Source organism: Dendropsophus ebraccatus, chromosome 1, assembly GCF_027789765.1.
Source record: "Dendropsophus ebraccatus isolate aDenEbr1 chromosome 1, aDenEbr1.pat, whole genome shotgun sequence".
Lineage (NCBI taxonomy): Eukaryota > Metazoa > Chordata > Amphibia > Anura > Hylidae > Dendropsophus > Dendropsophus ebraccatus.
This window is the reverse complement of record NC_091454.1, coordinates 185,059,899-185,086,153: the sequence shown is the minus strand read 5'-3', so window position 1 is coordinate 185,086,153 and position 26,255 is coordinate 185,059,899. Positions and strand designations below refer to the sequence as shown.

General features: G+C 44.1%; 1 protein-coding gene across 7 annotated transcripts in view; it reads left to right on the top strand.

Annotated features, from left to right (window-relative positions):
• Positions 1-531: 531 nt before the first annotated feature.
• MORF4L1 (mortality factor 4 like 1) overlaps positions 532-26,255 on the top strand; it is a 32,160-nt gene continuing 6,436 nt past the window's right edge. Inside the window, exons 1-7 of one of the 7 annotated variants that reach the window (XM_069986426.1) lie at positions 532-770; positions 7,391-7,550; positions 14,801-14,847; positions 21,267-21,353; positions 21,765-21,845; positions 22,827-22,852; positions 22,939-23,027. In XM_069986426.1, the coding sequence (XP_069842527.1) occupies positions 7,416-7,550; positions 14,801-14,847; positions 21,267-21,353; positions 21,765-21,845; positions 22,827-22,852; positions 22,939-23,027 (465 nt within the window). In that variant the 5' untranslated portion in view covers positions 532-770; positions 7,391-7,415. Of the gene's footprint in view, positions 771-5,162; positions 5,298-7,390; positions 7,551-14,800; positions 14,848-17,455; positions 17,477-18,001; positions 18,071-21,266; positions 21,354-21,764; positions 21,846-22,826; positions 22,853-22,938; positions 23,028-26,255 lie in introns of those variants that run through there. The other 6 variants (XM_069986448.1, XM_069986456.1, XM_069986417.1 and 3 more) reach the window with 6 other exon arrangements.

Sequence of the window (26,255 nt, the reverse complement as noted above, 5' to 3'; positions counted from 1 at the left end):
ACTACCGGTGGCTGAAGAAGTTAGATGCAGGCCTAAGGCTGCCTGGAAAACTTGGATACAGCCATAGGCCAAAGGCTGTATCCATGTTTTCCAGGACTCCCTGGGACTGCATCCAACTTCTTCAGCCACCGGTAATCAAATACAGAGGGGGAGATTTATCAAACATGGTTTAAAGTGACTGTACCACCAGGCCCAGGCTGAAGCACTGGAGGCGGGCCGACCCACCCTTAGTGGGAGGAAACCCCTGCCCCTCTATGATAGGGTTCCATTGATTCTTTATGGAGTCACGTCATGGAGGGGCTGGAGTTTCTTCCCACTTAGGGTGGGTCGGCCCACCTCCAGTGCTTCAGCCTGGGCCTGTTGGTACAGTCACATTAAAGTAAAACTGGCTCAGTTGCCCCTAGCAACCAATCAGATTCCACCTTTCATTTTCCAAAGAGTCTGTGAGGAATGAAAGGTGGAATCTGATTGGTTGCTAGGGGCAACTGAGCCAGTTTCACTTTGACACATTGCACCTAGCTGTTATAATATCACTGCCCGGGAAGCTGGCTTAGGTCACAGTTGTTCTAGTGATGATGTCACAGAAACAATTGGAACACAGAGTGATATTACACTGAGAGAGGAGATATTCGCTGTGTATACACACAATAAGTCATATAGCTCCAGGCCAAAGTGCTCTTTGGATTTCTGTAGATGGTGAATGTGCTATCCCCCTGGCAGCAGTGCCCATCTGTAGTCACACACGTATGTACGAGATGTATGAGATGCAGGTAAGGTATGAAGTGGCGGTAAGTGCATTACCAATTATACGCTGGTTTAAAACCACCTTAAATCTTTGCATAAACACTGAAAAAAAAATGCCATGGCATTTACCTTAGCAAAGATGCGGTGGCCAGATGTAAGCTTTGTTCATGCATTCAGGTTAAACAAAGCCAGGAATGGATATGAAAAATATGATGTCTCAGTTCTCCCTATACGACCTGTTCTCCATTTATAATCTCAGTTCTTGCTTTATGACCTGTTCTCCATTTATAATCTGTTCCTGGTTTTGACTTTAATAATTGCAGTTAAAAACCTGACTGTGTGAACAAACTCTTAGTCCGTGCTCACACACTGTAAAATAATGGCTGCCATTTTAGTTTAAAATAACAGCCGTTGTTTTTATTCTTTAATGATTTCAGTTGAAGTCTATGAAAACAACGTCCGTTGGTTCACACGATGTATGAAATTATTGCCACTGTCGGCAGGCGCCATCAAATTAATGCATTATTTTCCGTTAACATCCGTTGTATTCAAAGCAATGGACCTTTTCATTAGTGGAAATATCAGTCGGTCAGACGAATCTAACCTGCTGATATGTGCCTATTGCGCCGGAAACACTGAGGAGGAAGGTATGTCTCTAGCCTTCATCCTCTACACCATTCTGCTGCAGTTAGTTGTGTGCTCCACAGTCTGGTGAGACCGCTAAGAGCACTGGGGCACCCATTAGGAGCACTGCCCGCCCCCTTCTCCCTGGCGTGCACCTCGTCTGTATTTTTCATAAATGTCACCCTATATGTCCTACTGGAAGTGGTAAGTGGTTTGCAGTCTGTAGAACAGGAGAGGTTTTCTATGAGGATTTGTTACTGCTCTGGACAGTTCCTGACATGGACAGAGGTGGCAGCAGAGAGCACTGTGTCAGACTGGAAAGACTACAACACTTCCTGCAGGACATACAGCAGCTGATAAGGACTGGAAGACATGATATCTTGGCATCTGATTGGGCAACACATCACAGTGGTCAGGAATGGTAAAGAAAGAATTCTAAATATATATCTTCAATAGAAGAAAATGTATTATGTTTAAAGTGTTTTCTTCACTTTTCTTCTTGACCATGTCAACTTTTCCCCCTAACTGCAGAGTATACTAAAACTTCCTCAGGTTGTGTGGTGTTGCAGCTCAGTTCCATTGAAGTGAATGGTGCCAACTTGTAATGCAACACAACACCTGAGGACAGGGGTGGCAATGTATTTGGAGAAAAGTGTCTGTTTTCTAATCCTGGATTACCCCTGTAGGACCAGCGGTGTCACCAAAGTTAAAAATCTCAGGCAGGCAGAGGTGTGTGGGAACATAAAAAAGAAAGTATACTTACCTGTCCCTGTGCCCCCGTATGTCATTCTCGGCCAGCTAGTACCCAGCTCCTTAAGCTGCAACATCACGGCCTGGCTGAGGGATTGCCCGCTGAGGTAGTCAGTGACTGCAGGGTATGCAACATTGCAGTTAAAGGGAACCAATCACAACGAAATTGCCCCCATTGATAAGGAAACGTGCTGGTACATCACCCAGCACTCTTCCCAAACATCCCCCTGTACCCTCCGTCCCCTCCTTTATCACCCCGCAATCTTACATTTGTGAAGTCCCGCGCCGTATGCTAATCAGCCCCAAGTAGTCATGGTGGGCTGAACTAGTCATGGTCCTGGGCGTAGTTATCTGGGTCCTGGGCGGTTTCCAGCGCCATGATTCAAAGACCTGCGCTCTGCCGACGTCATCTCTGGCTTGCGTTCCATGGCCACGGCGCTTGCGTTCACACGCGCAGTACGTCAGCGCCTTCTCCCGCCGTACTGCGCATGCGCAACGTGCAAAAGACGTGACGCGCCGCCGACATAGAACGCAAGCCAGAGATGACGTCAGCGGAGCGCAGGTCTTTGAATCATGGCGCTGGAAGCCGCCGAGGACCCAGATAACTACGCCCGGGACCATGACTAGTTCAGCCCACCATGACTACTTGGGGCTGATTAGCATACGGCGCGGGACTTCACAAATGTAAGATTGCGGGGTGATAAAGGAGGGGACGGAGGGTACAGGGTGATGTTTGGGAAGCGTGCTGGGGGACGTACCAGCACGTTTCCTTATCAATGGGGGCAATTTCGGCGTGATTGGTTCCCTTTAAAGGAGCTTTAGGACACTTGCGGCTGGCAGGAATTGATGTTAGCGCTGCGTGGTACAAGCGAGGGTAAGTATGCTTTTTTTATTATATTCTTTTTTTTATTATACATGCTTTCTCATGTGGGCTGCCTGGACGATCTGACGATCACCTGGGCAGCCGCTTCTCCTCTCCTCCCGCTCCTTCTCACTCACTGTCAGCGAATGTAATAGCGCCGGCAGTGGGCGGGGAAAAGAGGAGCAAGTGAGCGCTGACCTGACAGGAGCCCAAGGCTATAATCACACACAGTATTTTTGCTCAGTATTTTGCAACCAAAACCAGGAGTGGATTGAAAAAGCAAAAAAAGGCTACGTTCACACACTGTTAAAATTTAAGGACAAATAACGGCCGTTATTTTAAAACAACGACCATTGTTTTAAAATAACATCGATTATTTGCCATTAATTGATGGCCAGCCACTCAATTGCAACAGTGTGTGAACAGAGCCCTTCTGTGTTTTCCGTCCACTCCTGCAAAATACTGAGCAAAAATACTGTGTAGGAACATAGACTTAGGGTCCTATTCTACGGGACGATTATCATGCAAAAAATCGTTATATCTTTCGAATTTAAATGATAACCGTTCTGTGTAATTGCAGGGAACGATCGGAAAATGGTTCGTATGTCGTTGATGGTTGGTTTAGATCTGAACCTAAAATTATCGTTAATCATTCGCTGTAATTTCACATTCGTTCGCTTTGTTCATTGTTTTGCTGGGATTAGAAGGAGTAAACGATCATAGTAACGATCGCAATAACGATCGTAGTAACCATCGTAACTAACGATCATCGTTCTGTGTTTTATGGTTAACGATTTCAGGTTAACGATAAACAATCTAATTTGCGATCGTTTATCGTTAGTTCTTAAATCGTCGTTGGTCATTGGCAAAAAATTTGCAGATCGCTTCGTGTAAACAATTTACCCTATGTGTGAGATGGGCTTAAGCAATCTTAAAACGATCGCAATAACGATTTTTTTCAAACGATCTATCGTTCTGTCTAAACGCTGATCGTTATAAAAAAAACACATCATTACTTCAAAATCGTTAAACGATCGATTGGACGAATTATCGCTCCGTGTAAAAGGACCATTAGGCTGGAATCACACCCTGCAGTTTTTGGGAAAATTGCCATTGCAGTTCTTGTGCCAAAGACAGAAGTGGATCCAACAGGAAAGAGAAATACAAGCCCTCCCTTTGTATTTCCCATCCTTTTTTTATCCACTTCTGGCTTTGGCACAAAAAAAACCATGTGTGAATGTTCACACTGTGTTTTTGCAATCCGTTTTTTGAAAAAAAAACGGATGAAAAACGGATTGCAAAAACGGATGCATTTGTGTGCATCCGTTTTGATCAATTTTTTTATTGACTTCCATTATAAAAAAAAAAACAATCAAAACGGATCCTATTTTTTTTGAAAAAGCGTTGCTGACACTATTTTTTTTGTCCGTTAAAAAAAACGGATCCGTTAAACGTATTCTAAAAACGCAGTGTGAACCCAGCCTTAGTAGTGATGTAGATCAGTTTTCACAATCCATGAGGACTGAGTCATAGATGCTTTGCTATTCACTTTATGAAGAAGACTATTATATCCTTATTATCCTGTTCTCTGTGACTATGCTGCAATCACTGCACAGCTCCTCCTCTCTGTGAGGTAACACTACTGCTGGACGCTTCTGCTTCTGAATACTACATGCCTGAGCCTATCACCAGCGCCCGGCTAGCTCAGTCGGTAGAGCATGAGACTCTTAATCTCAGGGTCGTGGGTTCGAGCCCCACGTTGGGCGACATGTTTTTCTTTTTCCCCCCTATGTTGATTTCTGATCAATACCTTTCTGTTCAACCTATCTATAATAATTTTACCACAGTATATGATTTTTTTTACGTGTTTTCTTATCTGACCCTCTTCCTGTTTTACCTCATGTATTTACTGCATGCAAATACAGCATGAGCCTGACCAGAGTCCTAAACCAACCTTTAGAATCACCGCAATATGAATTGGATTCAGTGAGAAAGAAAACGCACTGCTTTTTCTCAAAATAACCCCTAGAAAAAAACATTTGTTGAGGGTTTTGTAGTGAAATACAGTAAAGCTGGGTGGAGACTGAGATGGCGGGAATACTACAGAACTACAACTCCCATTAACCCTAGCGTGCCCTACGAGGAACTGAGCAGGCGCAGAAAGGCGGCGGTGTCGGACGAGTGCGCTCTGCGCATGCGCGTCGGGTGCCGTGACGTGCGGGCCCGCGCGGTGTGTAGATGCGGCGGATCCGTTCCCGGGAGCCGCGGACGTTATAAATGGCGCCGAAGCAGGACCCAAGGCCTAAATTTCAAGAGGGTAAGCGTCTGGTAGTGACGAAGGTGCGAAAAAAAAAAAAAAAAAAAATGTCACCTTCACTAACTAGGAGTGGGGGCGCCACAGCTCACTGGTGACCGAGGGGGCAGCAGCTGAGGACGCGAGCGACGTGTGAGGGGCCGCCCGGTGAGTGGCGTACGGTGCTGCTGAGGAGGGCGACTGTGTCTATTGTTACTACGTGCTGTATGGCGGCTACACCTGGGGGAGGTATTCTCTATACAAGGATGCCAGGCCGGCTCTATAGCGGGCCATTGTGTACATGTAGTCTATGGGTCTGCATGGCCAGTATGCTTATTGTCCCTGCTGCCCGGCTCCAGGAATGAGAGGGCTTCATTGTGGCTGCCATTTTGCCCATAGCAACCAATCAGAGCTCAGCTTTCATTTTCTTAAACTACCAAGGAGAATGAGAGCTGTGATCTGATTGGTTGTAGGCAACAAAGACTTGTACATCTCTGATAAATGAGGCCTGGGCCTTGTTCCTATCACGATTTGTGCCTTGGGCCTCATCAATTCAGTGTCTCAGGCTTATCATGAGGGAAGATTTATCAGGATTCTTTCTGCAACCAATCACAGCCCAGCTTTCATTTTAGCTGAGCCATATGAAAAATGAAAGCTGAGCTGTGATTGGTTGCAGAGGGCAACAAAGAGATTCGTACAGCAAGAAAGTTTGGTGAGTCTCCCCCATAGTCACTAGCTGACAATGTTCGGGTCATTGATATGAATGACGCCTGTAAGGCCATACATGTTTGCAGCCTATCTTCAGATTTTTTTTTTCAGATGTGAATAGCTGCAAAATCTCAAACATGGTGTGAACACAGCCTTTGAGGTACCAATTTATGAACAGTGGTTGCCAGTGGCATGCATATGGTGCAGTGTATAGGTAAAATGGCTTTTTGTCAATGTATAATAGCATCATTTTGCTGTGGGGGCAGATTTGGGGCTATTTAGGGTCACCCATGATGTATTTAAACAGGTCTGATCCTATTGTTAAAGAAGAGCCTGTGGAACCTCATCAAAGAGTCTCGAAACATAGGACTAGCCAGATATTCCTCCGGGAAGGACCCAGCCAAGGGCTGGCCCCTGTAAGGAAACCACGAAAACCACCATATTAAGTGGCCCTATAAGTCAATGTAATGACAAGGGAAAAACCAAGGCCAGGTATCCATTCACATACAGCTGTTTCGGGGTGTTGCCCATCATCAGTGTGGAGCAGGATTCTGGCTAGGTGAGAGCAATGCCTAGTAAAGCCATAAGAGAAACAGATTGCTGAACTCAGGGAGACCAGCCAAACGATAACACTGCCGGCTAGTGAAAGCGCTCAATGCAGTGAAGTCCTAGGTGCATTGCCATAGTCTCGAGACTCTTTGATGAAGCTCCACGGGCTCTTTTGCATATTCATGTTTCACTGCATTGAGCACTCTCACTAGCAGCCGGCAGTGTTGTCGTTTGGCTGGTCTCCCTGAGATCAGTGATCCGTTTCTCTTATGATCCTATTGTTGTCCCAGGATATAAGCAGATGATAGAGATCTGTCTAATATCTTGTGTGCAAAACCTACAGCCTTGTCTGATCCATAGAAATCAATCACAATGCAGCGTCCCACAAGCTGTTCTATAATTTATCACTAAGAGCATCAATGCCAGTTTGTTCAGCCAACAGCTATCTCCCAGTCCTGCAATATAAAGCCAGGCAATGTAAGTATGTTTTGTGTTCTCTGCCATGTTGTGGTATCTGGAAAAACGAAAACCATCACACTGGTGCTGACAGATCCATATATATCAAATGGATTGTTTGTAAAAATATGTCCTTGAAAATAAGTAGTATCTGATGTATAATATAGACAAGGTGAATTGTGACACGTATCAGACATGTCCGTTTGTGACCAGGTAGGAAGTGTATCTGCTCCTTGACTTTAGGCGCTGGTTTTGTGTCATTGATGTACATAACAATGATCCATGTGCATGGGCTGTCCACCTCAGTCCCCCAGGGCAAATGACTTGCCAGCTTTTAAAGTTGTATGCCATTAATGTGTTTACCAATGAATAATGCCGTGTGTATAATTTAGTAATATGTTTAGGTATGTGTTGGCCTGAAAACCTGGCATGTCAGTAACTACGAGGACTGTTGGACAGCCACATCTACAGCATAAAAGCGCCTGGAGCAACTTGTGGATTCTTTTATGTGCCTCTTGGAAGAGAAGGGAGAATAGGTATGATGGAAACAGAATCACCTTTAAGGTATTTACAGCAGGTCGACTGCTTAACATTTCAATATTGGGGTTTTGTGGAAGGGGTGTCATGCAGGCGCTGAAAATCTTGCATGTACAACTCTATGTACTACTGTACTAGATCTGTCAGGTTCTCTCCCCTAGAAGCAATGCTTCAGTGGCAGAAATTAAGTCCCATATACAGTAAAGGGCTTGGGCACCTCTATAGCAGCACTATTACAGTGCCATTTACATTGGAGCATTAGGCGAGTGACGCCTAAGGCTGTAGTAACAAGGCATGTTTTTGCTGCAATTTTTCTTTAGCGTTTTTAGTTGGGAGAATGTTAAAAAGTCAAAACAGACTTCTGCCAATAAAGGGAACTGACAGCATGGATATTCATATAACTGTGCTGCCAGTCTTCAGATGCCAATTACACAAGAATCACAGTTACCTTTACTGATGCTGTGATCTGGCATCTTCTGAAAAAAGTTCTTTATTTCGGGCAGACAGTGTCACAGAGGCAGGTCTGTGACACTATCTGCACCCACCCTGCTATCCAGTTGCTCTGTATTTTCAGGCCGTTTCCCTGCCTGCTCCAGAATGATTGACAACCAGCACATCTCCAGCTATGCTGTCAATCACTCTGGAGAAGGCTGGCAGCGGCCTGAAGATACAGCAGTGGCCAGAGAGCCGGACCGGAGCCGAGAGTCAGACCCACCTCAGGTTAACGTATGTATGCGATGCTTGTGTGATTGGCATTGGCATCCCTTTAATGTTTAACCCAAGTAATGCAGATTTCTCCCTTTCAGGTAAATAAAACATAGCTGCAAACCGTAGCCTAAAATAATGCTGAGGGCCAAGTCTGCATGCCCCTTTTTAAAGTTTCATGATGAGCTACAGACAGTGTCTGATATTAGGAAATGTAAAATAACAATCACAGTTAGGGTACAAACCCACTTGACGTATTTGCTGCGTGAATCAGTGTTAAAAATAAGCAGGCAAAACGCAGGTTGGCTTTATACAATTGTTCTGTGTTAAAATACGCAATTGCGTATTTTTGAAGCATGAAGCTACATGCGTTTTCACTGATGCTTTGCTTACAACAAGCTTCACGCTTCAAAAATACGCAATTGCGTATTTTAACGCAGAACAATCGTATAAAGCCAACCTGCGTTTTGCCTGCTTATTTTTAACACTGATTCACGCAGCAAATACGTCAAGTGGGTTTGTACCCTTAGGAAGAAATTAGAGACTAGTATTAACAAAGCACTTCTTTATCTCTGCAATCCGCTCATCAGCTGGCTGCCATTTAACTCATTGGTGCTCCTCCCTGGGTTCCTGGAAAAGCTGGTTGCATACCTGGGAAACTGGGAGAAGTTTCTCAGGACTGGATCCAGCTTTTCCCAGGAGGCACAGAGTTATAAGGCAGCCAGCGGTTAGTCCTTCACTTCATTATTATTGAAAATTCATTCATACTAAGGGCTTAGGATGTGAAATGGAGCTTTCAAGTGTGGCAGCTCACATGCCTTTTTGCTTCCCCACCTTACTCTCTATCTGGATTGGATTTGGAGGCTGAACCCAAAACACCAATTTGGATATGGAAGGGGGGGGGGGGGTGTAGGAGCAAGGAGAAGCTAATCCTCCTCCTGCGTCTCTAACACATTCCTGAAAAATAGGCCCAGAAAAAGCGTCATGCTCCTATTCTGGTGTATTTAAAACGCACATGCAAGATATTCATTACGGTTGCGTGAACTGCAATACAACTGCAAAACAATTAGCGTTTATTGCACATGTTTCTTTTGCAAAAACGTGTGCGCAAAAACTAACCCATGAAAAAGATAGATGTGCTAGTTGTACCATACTGCAGATGAGTAGCTGAGCTCTGATCTCGGGGATTGCAGTCGCTTGGCCTGGTGTATTAAAACCGTCAGAGTAAAATTAGACCAAAAATTTATGTGCCCCCCCCCCCCCCCCCCCCCCCCCAGGACATTCAGCTGTACAGTGCCTGTGCTACAATAAAAGAAACTGGAAGCAGTTGGCTCCATACATGGTGTAGCGGCAGTGTGAGGATACTGCAGCCTCAGCTACTATTCACGTCAATACAGACCCAACTGCTTCCCACTTGGGGTACTGTTACACCAAGTCACGATCGGCCATACTTGGCTGATAATAGTTTTGTGTAATAGGCCATGTTTTATATCAACGATCATCCGACATGCACAATGTCGGCTGATTGTTGATTTAAAGCATGACCTAAAATCCTGATAACGATGGTGACTGCTGGCCATCGCTCTGTGTAATATAGGTGGTGGCAGCAGATGGCCATTCTCTTATGGGCCACCTGAACAATCTAAAGATGTGGACCGCCCCTCCCGTGATACCCCCCCCCCCCCCCCCCCCCCCGCTTGCTGTCGGTGCATGTAATAGCACCAACAGCGAGCAGGGAAGAGGAGAAAGCGAGCGCTGACCTGACAGGTTGGCACTCACTTGCTCTAAAATATTGGGCTGTCTAATATGGCCCCTTTCTTTTCAGAGAAGTGTGGGCACTGAGAGTCGATCAGTGGAGTGCCATCACCCTACTGATCAATTGAAACTCTGTCCTGTGAATCTGTCGCCTGAGATTTATGTTCTATTGCTTAAAATGCATGATAGCTGTTAGGACAAGGAGACACATGGTGCCTTTGTTATCTGTGCTTCCAGAACTCAGACACTTTCCACCACAGGATGAAAGCATTTTCTGAGGCTTTCCCAAGCTCCCATATTGCTAAATGCTGCAGCGCCTTCTCACTCCCCCACCCATGCCTGACCCTGCTGGAGACTCCCCTTCCAGTAAGATCAGGAATGTGAGGGGGTAATGCCCCTATTACACGGCCGTTGTTCCAGATAAGCTTATGTCTGTGCCGCCCTTGCCTTTGGTGTAAAAAAATAGCTTATACATATCTGTGCATGTGAAGTCAACAACACAATCCACATGTCAGCCTGGATTTATGGCTGTGGAAAAACACGATTCTCCCTCTCGTCTCTAAAAGAATGGAGCTTATGCTTTTGCATGATCATCTGCAGAAAATGGGCACCTGATGCCATCAGCTACTGTTACAAGTTCACAATACAGCAGTAGGACTTGAAAGGTAGAAAATTGTTGTGGTGTTTGGGCCTTTGTCATGGAAACACGTGAAATTGCATTAATGTCAGAAGCCTCCACCCGTAATGCATAGGAGACGAGCGTGCTGGGAAGATGTGACCTGTGTCCTTACAGCTGTCCTCTGTATGTGTAGACTACTGCTAAGTGATCTTAGAGCCAGCACAAAAACCGAATTAATAAAGCCCCCATGTAAAAGTATTCTAACTTGGATGCGTATAATAAGACGAGAAGTGGAATCGCCATATGTTGATGGAATATTTCACAAATATGATGAAATATTTACAATGTGGTGTCAAAACTGCAGCTTCCAGCTGTTGCAAAACTCCCATCATATCAGGCAAAACCATAGCTCTGGCTGTCCAGGCATGCTGGGAAATGTAGTCTTGCAACAGCTGGAGGGCCTTGTTTGACACTTTGAGGCCTTACCTTTTTACTAGTCTTCTCAGGTGTAGAGGCGGGGCTAAGGAATACACATTTAGTATTTTTGTACATAGTAAAATTATTTGGTAATGTATACACACCCCTCTGTGATCCAAACTTCTCATTCTAGTCTCCCAAGACTTAGCTTGAGCTCCAGCAGTTCTATGGAGTGTGATACCCAAAACACCTAAGGTTCTCATACACCTTATACTTTGTCCGCTGTACCTGTTGCCAGTATAAGGTTTGTGGGGCTCTCCCGAGCTACCATAAAATATGATGTTGGTGGGGAATTGAGGTGGGTGTGATGGAAAATCGCCATCCGACGCCTCCCCATAGAGAACATGGGAGCACTTGGCTGTGCTGAACATTCCTGTGTATGGGGAGGCTGGGAGAGAGAACTGACTGCTGAACGATTGTTCGGCCTTTATTGAAGGTGTATGGCGACTTTTTGGTTAATTCCCAGCACCTGCAGATTTAGGCATGCCCTGAAGACTCCTCTCTGCAGGCAGGCTTATAACATTCCCTAAGTGGCTCCCCCCCCCTAATTTGTCAGCCGTATTGTTTGGTGAACTTTGAACCTGCACACACAGAGTGACTGGCTGCCTGCTCATCCACCTTTATGTGCATTACCCTACTTATATGCAATGGCTGCACCATGATACAAAGCACTTTCTGCCTTCTGTCTCAACCCCACTCCTTATAGACTGTAAGCTTTTGCTAGCAGGGTCCTCATTCCTCCTGTTTCAGTATAATTCTGTAATGTATTTCTTTTTATGTAGTTCGGGAATTATAAAGTGCTGTGGAATTTGTTTGTGATATATTATGCTAAATGGCTATTGGTATAAAAGTAAGTGACAAATATGGTAAATATGCTGCTTATGACATTACTTTATTGACAATGTGTCTAAGTCATGCTTTTCCCATAGTAGTGTGCTTGAAGGCTATAGTGTTCTATTTATTTCCGCATGTTACTTGGGGTCCTATTAATGGCCTAATCATAAAGTGTAAATGAGCACCGATCTGCTAGATTGGCACTTGTTTACTGAGCAACTACACTGGCCGACTGTCAGACAGCAAGGGCTGCACGCACATTGTTAGTGATGTCTGTGCAGCCCTTGCATTTAGTGTAAAATAAAGTATTAACTCACCTTATCACGTTACCTGGTGTTTTCAGAGGCCTTTCCTGGTGTCTGCAGCTCTGCCTTTTCCCATCTCTGCATTGACAAGCCGCTGGCCGCTCAGCCCCTGACTGGTCGTGGCCTGTTAGAGCAGAGACCGGAACAGAAGGCAGAGCTGCAGGCACCAGGGAACATGGTATGTTACAGTCATCAGCCGTCTGCTGCGCATCACTATTACAGATAGCGAAGCGCGCCCATTGATTTTAGGGGTGGACCTAAAGAAACTCAGCCAATGTTTTCATTGGCTGATTGTACTCTATGATGGTGCGTTTACACAGACAGATTTATCTGACAGATCTTTGAAGCCCAAACCAGGAACAGACTATAAACAGGGATCAGGTCATAAAGGAAAGACTGGGATCTATCTTTTCAAATCCATTTCTGGCTTTGGCTTCCAAAATCTGTCAGATAAATCTGTGTGTAAACGCAGCATGAAATACAACAATAATTGGCCAAATAGGCCTGATTTGGGTTTATTATTGCTCCATGTAATAGGGTCCTTACATTGAAGACAAAGGAACCATACTTTACCATTCACATGTGCACGGCCCATAAATTCGGCCCATGTGCTACATAACAGAATTCAGAGCTCCCAGCATAATCATTGTTGGGAGCTCCAAAAGTGTTTGAATCTTCTCAGCGTGTCAGTACAGTAGCGAGAAGATTTAAACCGTTTTGGAGCTCCCAACATAGTGAATGATTATGCTAAGAGTTCCGTACTCCGTTCCATAGCGCATGGTCTGAATTTTTGGACGGTGCACAGAGTGTTTTTTAAAGAGTCACTGTCGTATTTTTTTTTTTTTGCAGAAATCAATAGTCCAGGCGATTTTAAGAAACTTTGTAATTGGGTTTATTAGCCAAATCTGCCATTATCTGCATGTAAAAAGCCTTTTCCCAGGTCCCCCCCTCCTTCCTCTTTTTCATCCACTCTGAAAAATCTGAAAATTGTGACTTGTTGCATCAGACGTCCCCTGTCTGCTCTAGGGAGAGGGGAGGGGGGAGGAGGAAGGAGGGAGTTAGCCGGCAGCAGAAAGCAGATAACAGAGGATTACAGGCACGGAGCTGGGTGACAGCTGTAATCTGAGCTCAGACAGGTCACTGGTGATGGTCAGAACAGATAACGGGTGAGGGATTTGTAGATTAACTCTTTGTTGTCCTGTTTTGGTCTTTTCTTTAGCTCTCTCCATAGGAGAACAATGAAGACAGGGGGGAGAGCTTCAAACTGCTTTTTCATGATAAAAATGCATTTTTCGGATAATAAACCCAATTACAAAGTTTCTTAAAATCGCCTGGACTATTGATTTCTGCAAAAAAAAAATTCACGACAGTGACACTTTAATGCTCCCTGACATGTTACACATGCTGATTTGTCATATGTGATGCTGTTTAGTATTTTACTAGTTGTGGATATGCAAACTAAATTACAAACCTACTGGTAGCTCATGATCTGCTATTTGGCCTCCACTGACTTGGGTTGTTGTTGCCCCTCCCAGTCCTCTTAGGGTCCATTTACACAGAGAGATTATCTGACAGATTATCTGCCAAAGATTTGAAGCCAAAACCAGGAACAGACTATAAACAGAGATCAGGTCAAAAAGGAAAGACTGAGATTTCTCCTCTTTTTAAATCCATTCCTGGCTTTGGCTTCAAATCTTTGGCAGATAATCTGTCAGATAATCTTTCTGTGTAAATGGACCCTTACATTTAGATAATTTACTTTTATATTTCTCATTTCCCTTACAAGACAGGTGGAAATATATACATGCAATTATAAATGTGAATAATATTGAGTGGAAATAAATTGTTTAGTTGTAACTCCTAGTACGTCGTCTTAAAGGATAAGTCTGGCGAAAATTTTTATTAAAGTATTGCATTGCCCCACAATAGTTATACAAATCAACATACACTTATTATGGGAAATGCTTATAAAGTGCTTTTTTTCCCCTGCATTTACTACTGCATCAAGGCTTCACTTCCTGGATAACATGGTGATGTCACGACCAGAGCTGTGCAGGATGTGGCTGCTGGAGAGGATGATGGCAGGGGGATACTCGGTGTCCCTCCAGTGCCCTGTGTCCCTCAGCCATCATCCTCTCCAGCAGCCACAGCCCGCACAGCTCTGGGGGTCAGGTCGTGACATCACCATGTTATCCAGGAAGGGACATCACCATGTTATCCAGGAAGGGACATCACCATGTTATCCAGGAAGGGACATCACCATGTTATCCAGGAAGGGACATCACCATGTTATCCAGGAAGGGACATCACCATGTTATCCAGGAAGGGACATCACCATGTTATCCAGGAAGGGACATCACCACGTTATCCAGGAAGTGAAGCCTTGATGCAGTAGTAAGTGCAGGGAAAAAGCATTTTAAAGGCCTATACGTGTATAGTGGTGATTTGTATAACTTTTAAGGGGCAATACAATGCTTAATAAAATATTTTGCCAGATTTTCTCTAAGTTTTCATTCTCTTGCTGCCTTGTGTTTAATGTGAGGTTTCTTATATTCCTGACTATACTCATGTTCATGTTACAGGTGAGCGTGTCTTGTGCTTTCATGGGCCTCTTCTATATGAAGCTAAGGTAGGTCACGTGTGCTGCCTATTTTCTTACAAGTCTTTGTTATATATAGGAATTCTTAAGTACTGCAGTCTTCCCTCCTGGTTCTAGAATGTGTACCTTGAATTTTCTGTGTATTATTCTTTCTCAATTTTAAACATGAAAGTCCCAGATTTATCAATCCACCTGAAACCAAAACTGTCTGGTTTTGCCCTTAGACATTAATCACAGATTAGCTCTCATTTTAGAAATTTTGGTTTATATCTTGGCCATGTTTCCCTCACTAATCTTCCTCATCAATACAAAGTGTAATACAGAGACTGAATTCCTACTCTGTAGTGGAACGATGAAGAGCTGGACCTGCCAAAGCATCAAAGAGTTGGGAAGGGACACAAGTACACTACTTGGAGTCATGTGAAAATCAAGGCTTCTGGCTGAATAGACTATGTATAACACATGTACCTCTGATAAGAGCCTTTCTTGTGGTTTTCCCCTTTCGGTGCTTTTATAATTACAATTTTGCCAAAATTATTATGTAGTGGAAGTATAATTGAGTTTTTGAGTTCTTAGTTACCCGATAGTGTTGCATGCAATTTTGCCATTTGGAATGCATATGGTGGATTCCAAATCCATGTAAGACATGATTTTGCAGTTGATTTTCTGCAGGACAATCCATATAGTGTTGCACCCCCAATGCATGTACCTGGAGATTCCATTATTTATTTTTTTCTCTTCTTCCTCTATTTGGACACCTATGTAGCCTGATCATTGCACCATTTTACAGCAGTTGTCTGTAATGAGACAAATTGATAGTATGCTCTCATAAAGTGACTTGCATGCATTTAAGGGGGAACTAAGAGCAGGTTGGGAGGCTCACTCCTGGCATTGTCCTTTCATGGTTTTTCTCTTATCCTGTGTGCTGTTTTGGTTAAATATTCAGTTTAGTTTGTAAATTATGTGGTTTGTTGCACTGAGAGCAGGACTACAGCCTATAGTCCACCAGTCCGCCTGCTGCCTTATGATTATTGAGGCTGCATTCTGCAGTGATGTTACTCCGCCACTCATCATTGCAGAGCACTGGATGGATATTTGAGTCGCTTCCTCCCCAGTGTACCAATGCATTTAATTTGCATATTAATAAAACTGAAGTTAGAAAACGCAGCACTGAGGATGAAGGTAAGAAAATTAGCTTCGTTCTCAGTGTCCCCTGCTCAGTGGGAACATAGCAGGTTAGAGGAGTGCGTCTCAATTCCAGTCCTCAGGACCCACCAACAGGTGATGTTTTTAGGATATTCCATACAAACACCTGTGGTAATACCTGATGCACTGAGTATAATTATATCACCTAAAATTCATAAAACATGACCTGTTGATGGAGTACTGGAACTGAAGCACTGCGTTAGGGTATGTTCCCACTATGGAACACGCACATAAATTTTAAGTGGAGGCCGCACAGCGGACTTGAAGTTCTGACTGTCCCAATGATTTTCTCAAGCTCAATCAGCCATCCGCCCAAAGAATTGACACGTCAATTACCCTTAGAACCTTCTAACCTGCTATTTAGTTTCCCTTTAAATAACTGTAAAAAGATTCCCAGTTTCTTACTTTGAAGAGTCAGTCGTATTTTTGCAGAAATCAATAGTCCAGGGGATTTTAAGAAACTTTGTAATTGGGTTTATTAGGCAAATATGCCATTAACTGCATTCAAAAAGCCTTTTCCCAAGTCCCCCCTCCTCTTTTCCATTCACTGCAAAATATCAGGAAATTGTGACTTGTTGCATCAGACACAACCCTGTCTGTTCTTTAGAGAGTAGAGGGGAGATGAGTTGGCAGCAGAGAACAAAGGATTATACAGCTGGGAGCTCCATGAAAGCTGTATTCAGAGGTCAGAGTGGTCAGTGCTGACTGCCAGAGGAGATAGCCGGTGATGTGGCTGTAAATTAACTTTGTTGTCCTGTTTTGGTTCCTCATCTCCCTCCACCCCTCCCAGGGGGAGGGGGGAGAGCTTCAAACTTTTTTTCGTGATAAAAATGCATTTTTCAGCTAATAAACCCAATTACAAAGTTTCTTAAAATCACCTGTACTATTGATTTCTTCAAAAAAAAAATTAAACAGTGACACTTTAAATTGTACCTAAAATTGCATTGTAAAGCTGGAGGATCGAAAACTGAGTTTGCAGGAGGCCAAACTGGTGTCATAAAATTCATTAACCACAGCTGGTACAGGTCTCTTTGACACAGGACCCCTGTCACTTCCATCTTTTCTCTAGTATTACTGCTTATTCTAAAAGGGTTATCAGCTGACAGGAAAGCTTTCATTAGATTTCATAATAGTGACTATATATTTAGTGGGTCAAGTAAAGAGCTGCAACTTTTGCGTTTTCTTGAATTGGGGCCAATAGACTTGCAGCCCAGTGGGACACTGCCCCAGTGAGATCATGTACATAAGTTCCTGCTTTCTTTGTTTTCTCAAACATTGTAAACTGGATAATGTGAGTGATGTCTTGTCTTCATAGTATTTTTTTCTTTGCTCTTGGTATATACAGCTCGGTACTGGCTCCTTTCAGAGATAATCATAGAAGGCCCCAGTCAGCAAAAGTTGAGATAGCAGAACTGATTTAAGTCAGTATTTACCAGTCATTTATCTTTCACAGGTATGAATAGTTGTCTCTTACATGATTAAGTAATTTCTGTTTTCAGTTCCCGTTTTCGCAGGGTTGGTGGAAAAATGTAGGAATTCATATGCTCTGAAAGGTCCGCTACCAAGACACCATGACTTTACTCAGCCTGCTTTTAAAGTGGGTTGCAGTTTACTATGATGGGTATTCCTACATTAATCATAGAGCTATAGGTTATGACTACTGGGATCCCCACAGATTATGCGAGTAAGGGGCTTCTATCCACTGTTGCTTGTATGATGCAGAGCAGCAACACCCCCGTCTTATGATCAGTGTTGTGCCCGGCGGTGGGACCCCCACTGAGACATTTATGGTGTATCCTATGGATGTGCCCCAAATGTTTTTCTGAATACCCCCATAAGTTTACATTTACATGTTTGATGAATTTTACAGCTTTTTTGTAGCTTTGAGTCTGATGATCTGTATAAAATGACCACATTAATGACAGATTATAATGAATTGCATTAATGAAATCTTGTAATCATTGGTTTCTTTCTGTAGTGTGTGAAAGTAGCCATTAAGGACAAGCAAGTGAAGTACTTCATTCACTACAGTGGGTGGAATAAGAAGTAAGTTGAATGTTTGATGCTGATATAAAATACAGACTTTCTCAGTCACGGTTTTGGTGTTTAGTACAGGAGCCAGGATTTTTGTTCTCTAACTCATCTTGAACTGTCCCTTTTACTTGTAATAGGTTTCTGTCAGGATTCTGATTTGTAGGTGTCTGATTTATAGGAGCTGACTGGAGTGTGATGGGATCTGATGTCATTGTCCGCAGTTGAACCCTTCAGATGAAGCAGTTGTTACTGACTGCAGCATCTGAAGTGTCTGACCGTACACCTTCATTTGTTTTTGCAAATACTTTTTTCCTTTGTTTGTACTGGCTTGTAATATAAAATCTTAACGAAAGTGTCTGACAGGGTCTCCTGCTGTCTGGCATTTGGAGACAAACAAGGCCCTAAGATCTGCTATCCTCGTCTACCTGCCTGTTATATCAGGCTATAACTCTGGCATGGAATAATTCTTTGGAAAACACTATTATTTTGGGTCTGACCACTGGTACTCCTACCGATCACAACAACTTGGTCCTCTATTTAAACAGAGTGGCCGTACCTGGGTCGTCATGGACCTTTTTTATTTATTTATTTTTAATCTGTACTGGCTGTTAAGAGTTGCTGCCCATAGATGGTGAATGACACTGGGTGAAGTATAAACAATCTGGGAACATTCTGAGAACTAAAATCTTTTATCCATGTGCAAGCCACAAACTTTCACGTAAAAGAGCTGTGTGCAAAAAGTCTTGATTTTTAGTTATTCCAAAAACAGATGTACAAAAGAAATGCCCTACCTGTGTGTGTTAATTTGTGTGTGTTAATTTGTGTGTGTTAATTTGTGTATCTTGGCATCATTCACAGGGCTCCAGACTAAAAAATTTACCTGGGAGCCATTGGCTCCTAACCTGAAAAATTTAGGCACCAAATAGAATATTTGGTCGCCAACATTTTAAACCATGTAAAATTAATGTTATGTTAAATGGGACTTACTGTGTGCAGAGGCCGCGGCAGCCTCCTCCTCCTCCTCCTTTAGATCCTTTCTTTTCTTAGTTTGAAAACGTTCAACATGGAAACTTGCAACTTGACAACCATATCCAGTCTGACAACCATATCCAGTCTGACTCAGTACTTCAGCCTCACTTGGCTAGCCTTTTAATGAGGCTTACTCTTCTGAACTTGAACTTAAAGGGAACCTGTCGACCCCCGTACCGGGGTGACAGGCTCCCAACCCCCCGTTAGAACCCCCTATACTCACCTCATCTTCACCCCGCTTCTGAAGATGGTCGGGGTCACGGAGATCTCAGCCGCTGCAGCCCGGCGTGCGCTGAGAGATGAGTCCAACGCTCATAGAGAATGACGGGAGAGTCCAGCGCTCCGTCATTCTCTATGAGCGTTGGACTCATCTCTCAGTGTGCGCGCTGGGCTGCAGCGGCTGAGATCTCCGTGACCCGACCATCTTCAGAAGCGGGACCCGGCGCGATGAGGTGAGTATAGGGGGTTCTAACGGGGGGTTGGGAGCCTGTCACCCCGTCACCGGGGTTGACAGGTTCCCTTTAAAAGCTTGCAACAGTCTATACATACTGAGCTAGACTTATGACTGCAGCCATAGTGACCCCCCCACAAGATGTGTATATAGATAGATATATCTCTCACCTAGTGACTAATGCAAGTGACCCCCTACAATACAGACACCTGAGGGGCCCTGATAATAATAATAATTGTGCATATATCTATCTCCCAGTGTCTGCAGCCAGTTTGCCCTACACTTATAGATGGCCCCCTCCCCTTATAGATGACCCCCTCTACCACCATTATAGATACCCCCTCCTCCCCCCCATTATAGATGCCCCCTCTCCCCCCCCATTATAGATGCCCCCTCTTCTCCCCCCTTATAGATACCCTCTCCCCTTATGGATGCCCCCTCCTCCCCCCCCATTATAGATGCCCCCTCCTCCCCCCCATTATAGATGCCCCCTCTCCCCCCCATTATAGATGCCCCCTCTTCTCCCCCCCTTATAGATACCCCCTCCCCTTATAGATGGCCCCCTCTCCTCCCCTTATAGATGGCTCCCTCTCCCCCTATGTTGCCCCCTCCCCTTATAGATGGCCCCCTCTCCTCCCCTTATAGATGGCCCCCTCTCCCCCCATTATAGATGCCCCCCCCTTCTCTTCCCCCCATTATAAAGCCCCCCCCCCCTTTCCTCTATGCTAAGCAGTATTTAAAAAAAATAAACACACAAACTCACCTGACAACCCGCTTCCCCGGCGATCCTCTTCTTCTTCAGGCTCTGTCCCCGGCTGATGCGCGGCTGCCGGGGGGTGTCCCGTTCTATCCCCGGCAGCGCGTCAGTGAGCTCCCTGTACGCCGGGGCTGTGACTTCTGACACAGGAAGCGTCTCTGACGTGCGCTTCCTGTGCCGGAAGTCAGGGCCCCAGGCAGCTCACTGATGCGCCGCGCTGCCGGGGATAGGACGGGACACCCCCGGCAGCCGCGCATCAGCCGCGCATCTTAAAGAGACAGCGCGCCGCCGCCGGGGCCAGTCGCAAATGGCGCCCAGATTAATAAATCTGGGCGCCATTTGCAAAATATCAGTCGCATTGGCGACCATTTTGGTCGCCATCTGGAGCCCTGATTCAGTCAAAGGTTCCTGTACACATAACATTAAAGGGGGTACTCTTCTTTATGTACGTATACACGTCTGTTTAGTGGCAGCAGTAAGGGGTGACACGGCCCCTCTGCTGCCACCAATGCCTGTGTCAGGAACTACAGTGCTCTAAGACATGCTGCTCCAAAAAAACTGCAAGGCTCTAATTTCACTCTCTGTTGTAGCGCTACCGAACACCTTAAAGGGGTTATCCAGCGCTTCAAAAACATGGCCACTTTCCCCCCTCTCGTCTCCAGTTCAGGTGTGGTTTGCAATTAAGCTCCATTTACACCCAATGGAACTGGGTTTGAAACCCCACCCAATCGGGAGACAAGAGAGGGGAAAAAGTGGCCATGTTTTTGTTGCGCTGGATAACCCCTTTAAATCTAATGTGTACAGGTGCCTTTGACTGTGGCAACACAGAATGATGCTAAGATACACAAATTAATACACATCAATCATATGCAAGCAGTTTCTATAAAAAAAATTTGATAGAGAAGCAAATACACAATGATGATGGTCCTTTCTTTTTCTTTTTTTTTTTTTTTTTTTTTTTTTCCCTTGCAGCTGGGATGAGTGGGTGCCAGAGAGCAGAGTACTCAAATACGTGGACACTAATCTGCAAAAACAAAAAGAACTTCAGAAGGCCAATCAGTAAGTGGAGTCTGTATACTGTCTACTGTATCATTGTTTCTTGTGTTATGATTAGAGATTAGTGCAACTTGAGCATGCTGGAGTCTGTCCAGACCCACAAGTCTCTGCATTTGATTACCGGTGGCTGAAGAAGTTGGATGCAGCTGTAGGGAGTATTGGAAACATGGATACAGTCTCTGCCTGTATCCATGCTTTCCAGGCAGCCTTAGGGCTGGACCCAACTTCAGCCACCGGTAGGAAAATGCAGGGTTGTCTAATCCCTGCATTTCCCAGACCCTGATCAAGGCCGCTCAGTGATGTACAGAGCAGGGTCTTATAATCTCCCCCCCCCCCCCCCATTGTGGACCAGCATTTGCAGACTTTCAAACACATCAGAAATTAAATGTTGCAAACACGTCTCTCTGCCTGCAGGGATCAGTATGCAGAGGGGAAGATGAGAGCAGCCGCTCCAGGAAAGAAGACTGCTGCACTTCAACAGAAGAATGTAGAAGTGTAAGTCGCTACTTTATCCATTCATAAGTTTTTGAACTGATTCCTGAAGTGTTTGACACTACGGATCGTGTTTAGTTTTGTCCACAGAAGTGACATACTGTTTGGGAGTTCTGACTTTTTTACTGATGACACACTGACACACACACTCTTGCATTGTTTAGGGTTTGTGCCTTCTATAAATCAAATTTTCAGATTTTTCCATTATTTTTACGGGAAATTTTAAGTTTTTTTTTTTTTTTTTTTAGATCCTCTGTTGCCAGAAAAATATACAGATTTGCACTTTACTGGAAGACCTGACCTTTTTTACATAGTTACTTATCAGCTGCTGTATGATCTAGAGGAAGTGGTGTAGTTATCACTGACTGTGCTCTGCTACCTGTGTCTGGAACTGTCCAGAGCAAGAGCAAACCTCTCCTGGCCTGGGATCTGTAGGGAGAACTGTTAGAGGAAAGACCTACAACAAGCCTTTCTCCGGGGCGTGCAGCAGCTGATGAGCACTGGAAGAACTTACAAAAACAATGGCACTTTGTTAGTTTGCATGTGATATTGCAGGTCCATTTAAGAGAATAGTCTATTCGCATTACCACACCTTAAGACAAGAATCACGCTGGGTTTGAAAGAAAGGTGCTACGATTTTCTAATCCTGGATAACTTGGGTGTGCCGGAGGGGATGAGAGAAGTAACATGTTCTCACCTCCCCCGCTCTAGCACTGATCCTGCAGCTCCAGTCCCTGGCCGCTTCCTGGTAAGAGAGGGGACCTGGGCTATGACTTGTTAGGCCCACTCAGCCAGTGAGCAGCCAAGGCGGGATCCCAGCATCAGGGCTGGAGCGGGAGAGGTTAGAGCATGTTACTACAGTACTTTCATCCTCCCAGCCACTCTGCCAAAAAAACACCGCAGCCTGGAATTCTCCTCTGGTGGTTTGTGAACATGCTTAACAAGATGGTCTAATGTGTTTGGTTTTTTTTTTAACCTCTACAGGAAAACAAAAAAGAACAAGCAAAAAGGTAACTTTTATTTTGCTCTAACTTATGTTGATGTGCCACTTTCTGTTTGGCCTTTTTACTTACTGTGATTTCTTATGTATTTACAGCCCCCGGGAGTGGCGAGGGTAGTAGCACCAGCGATGCTCCTCAACCGCCACGAAAGAAGCGGGCCCGAGTGGATCCAACGGTAGAAAGTGTAAGAAAAGGGTAGTCTTTTACTGAGGTTGTGGGGGGGGGGTCAAGCCTCCATTCATCTCTTCAGAACCTGCCAGAAAAACCTCTAAGGTTCTGCACCTTTCCTTCACCTTCCTTTCCTTTTTTCTACCTATTGGGTCCCATAACTGTAGTTATTCTGCTGTTTGGTGTCATGCGCAGTGAAGTAGGTATGTGGGTTGCCCCTGTATGTAGGAATAATAGTAGTAGTAATCCCTTCTATGACCCCTCCCCCTATGTAGTAATGATCCCCTGTTGTGTATCCCCACCACCACCCACAGTAGAGATGAGCGAGTAGTAAACTATTCGAATAGACGTGATGCTTGACTATTCAATTGAATATCGAACCCCATTAAAGTCAATAGGGAAAAGATGCTTGCATCTTGGAAACCTAAATTCGACCCCTTGGAGGTCACAAAGTCCATAATGGCAACTGGGAATGCAGGGAAGCAGTATTAAACCACTATCACAGGTAGCGGTATTAGCTGTCCCTGGCAGTAATACCACTTCATGTAATAGTTAGTGTCACTGTTGTATTTTTTATTTTGCAGGAATCAATAGTACAGGTGATTTTTTTTTTAAGGAACTTTGTAATCAGGTTTATTAGGGAAATATGCCATTATCTGCATTCAAAAAGACGTTTCCCAGGTCCCCCCTCCGCTCTCATCCACTGTTCATTATCAAGAAATCACATCTTGTTGCATCAGACGTGCCCTTGCATCAGACGTGCCCTGTGTGTTCTATGGAGAGGGGAGGAGGAAGGAGAGAGACTATTCGGCAGCAGAGAACAAAGGATTACACAGTGGGAGCTGTGTGAAAGCTGGTATTCAGAGGTTAGGGAGGTCAGTGCTGCCTTAGGGTGGGTTCACAATATGGAATTCTCGCGGATAAACTCCACGGAATTCCGCAGTATGTCCGCGCGCACGGGCGCGCTCCTTTCCGCCAGCTCCATAGACTTCTATGGGCCGGCGTATTCCGCTATCCGCTGAAAGAAGTGACATGTCACTACTTTCGGCGGATAGCAGAATACGCCGGCCCATAGAATGGTGTCTATGGAGCCTGCGGAAAGGAGCGCGGACATGCTGCGGAAATCCGCTGAGTTTATCCGCAAGAATTTTGTAGTGTGAACCCACCCTTAAAAGGAGAGATCCCAGTGATGTAAGTTAACTTTGTTGTCCTGTTTTGGTGCCTCATCTCCCTCCACCCCTCCCCTCTCCATAGAGAACAATGAAAACAGGGAGGATAGCTTCAAACTGCTTTCTCATGATAAAAAAAAAAAAAAAACCAATTACAAAGTTTTACAAAAATTAAACGACAGGTACACTTTAATATTTAATTCAGCAAACTTTCGTTTTTAATTCGCTATTTTTTATTTACAATAGCAAAACTAAAACGAAAAAATGCTGGTTCAATTAAAAATACTGAACATAGATTATATATTTACAGTATATATAATTGAAACAGCATTTTTTTTGTTTTTGTAATTTTAAGTGGAAAATATCAATATTAGAACGAAAACTTGCTGTTTTAATTTAATATATAAGATTACAGGGAGCGGTATTACTGCTGGGATACCACTAATACCGCTAAATACAGCTCCCTGTAACAGTTTATTTTTAATTTAAAATAGCAAATTTTTGTTCTAATTTGATATATTTTTGTTTACAATAACAAAATTAGAACAAACTTTTTGCTTTGTTATTAAATAATTTAATAAGTTAATGTATTTCCTGCTATAATAGAATAGACTGGAAGGGGATACCGTCTATTCATTATAGCCCCCAACAGGCTATAAGTTCGTTTAGATTCTAATTTTCGATACTGTGATAGAGGATTCCTCCTCCCTAAGTGCATTATTTTAAATTTGGAAACATTGAACTGCAGTTCCCATTATTTGGACCACTTATCTAATAGTCATTTTACATATTACTGAAACCTCCAGGAATATCCACCTTATTGCACACAGACAACCCTTACCTACTGAACCTTCTCCTATGTCACTAACATATTAAAAGAATAGGATCCAGAACAGACCCTTGTGGCACACCAGGTGTAACCAGTCTCTGCTCTGAACATAAATCATTAACAACAACCCTCTTATATCTGTCCTTCAGCCAACCACAAATCCACTGAACTATCCAGGGATTAAGTCCTATTTTATCTAACTTCTCTATCTGCTCTTTATGGGGAACTTTATCAAAGGCTTTGCTGAAGTCCAGATAGGTGATATCCACAGCACCACATTCATCCAATACTTTTGTGACATAATCAATGAGATTAGTCTGACATGATCAGCCCTCAGTAAAGCCTTGCTGGTTTGGATCCATCAAATGTTGATTCTTAGGTGATCACTTTTTTATTTTAGAAGTTTCCATCATTTTTACTACTACAGATATTAAGCAAACTGGCCTGTATTTACTGGGCTCTTCTCTACTCCCCTTCTTGTGGATGGATATAACATTGGCCTTTCCCCAATCATCAGGAACATCTCCTGTTAGTAGGGATTGGTTATACAGATTTGTCAGGGGGGCAGAAAAGACAGATCCAAGTTCTTTAAGAACCCTGGGATGGACACCATCTGGACCCATCGCCTTATTTAACTTTAAATGGGCAAGTTCCTCTGCAACTTCAGCCTCTGAAAATACTGGATCAGAACTAGAGATGAGCGAACCTGGAGCATGCTCGAGTCCATCCGAACCTGATCGTTCGGCATTTGATTAGCTGGGGCTGCTGAAGTTGGATAAAGCTCTAAGGTTGTATGGAAAACATGTTTTCTACATAGCCTTAGGGCTTTACTCAACTTCAGCAGCCACCGCTAATCAAATGCCGAATGATCGGGTTCGGATGGACTCGAGCATGCTCAAGGTTCGCTCATATCTAATCAGAACCCATATAATGAGCCAATGCTGTGTCCAACCAGCCTGTGATTGTGAAGGCCTCCTTCTGAAAACACTGAGCAGAAGTAGCTATTCAAATAGTCAGCAACCTTCTTATCCCAGTCAATAAACATATTCTCCCCATTTCTTATTTTAGTAATGCTGCAGTTCTTCTTTCTTCTGCTCTCCCGCCCAGCCAATCTGTGTGTTGCCCAGCCGCAGCCACTGATTGGCTGTGGCGGGAGAGCAGGACGCTGCGAGTATGTATTGACAGACACCTGCCAGGACCTTGACTCGTAGCGGATCTCACTGCAAAACTTGCAGCAAGATTTCCG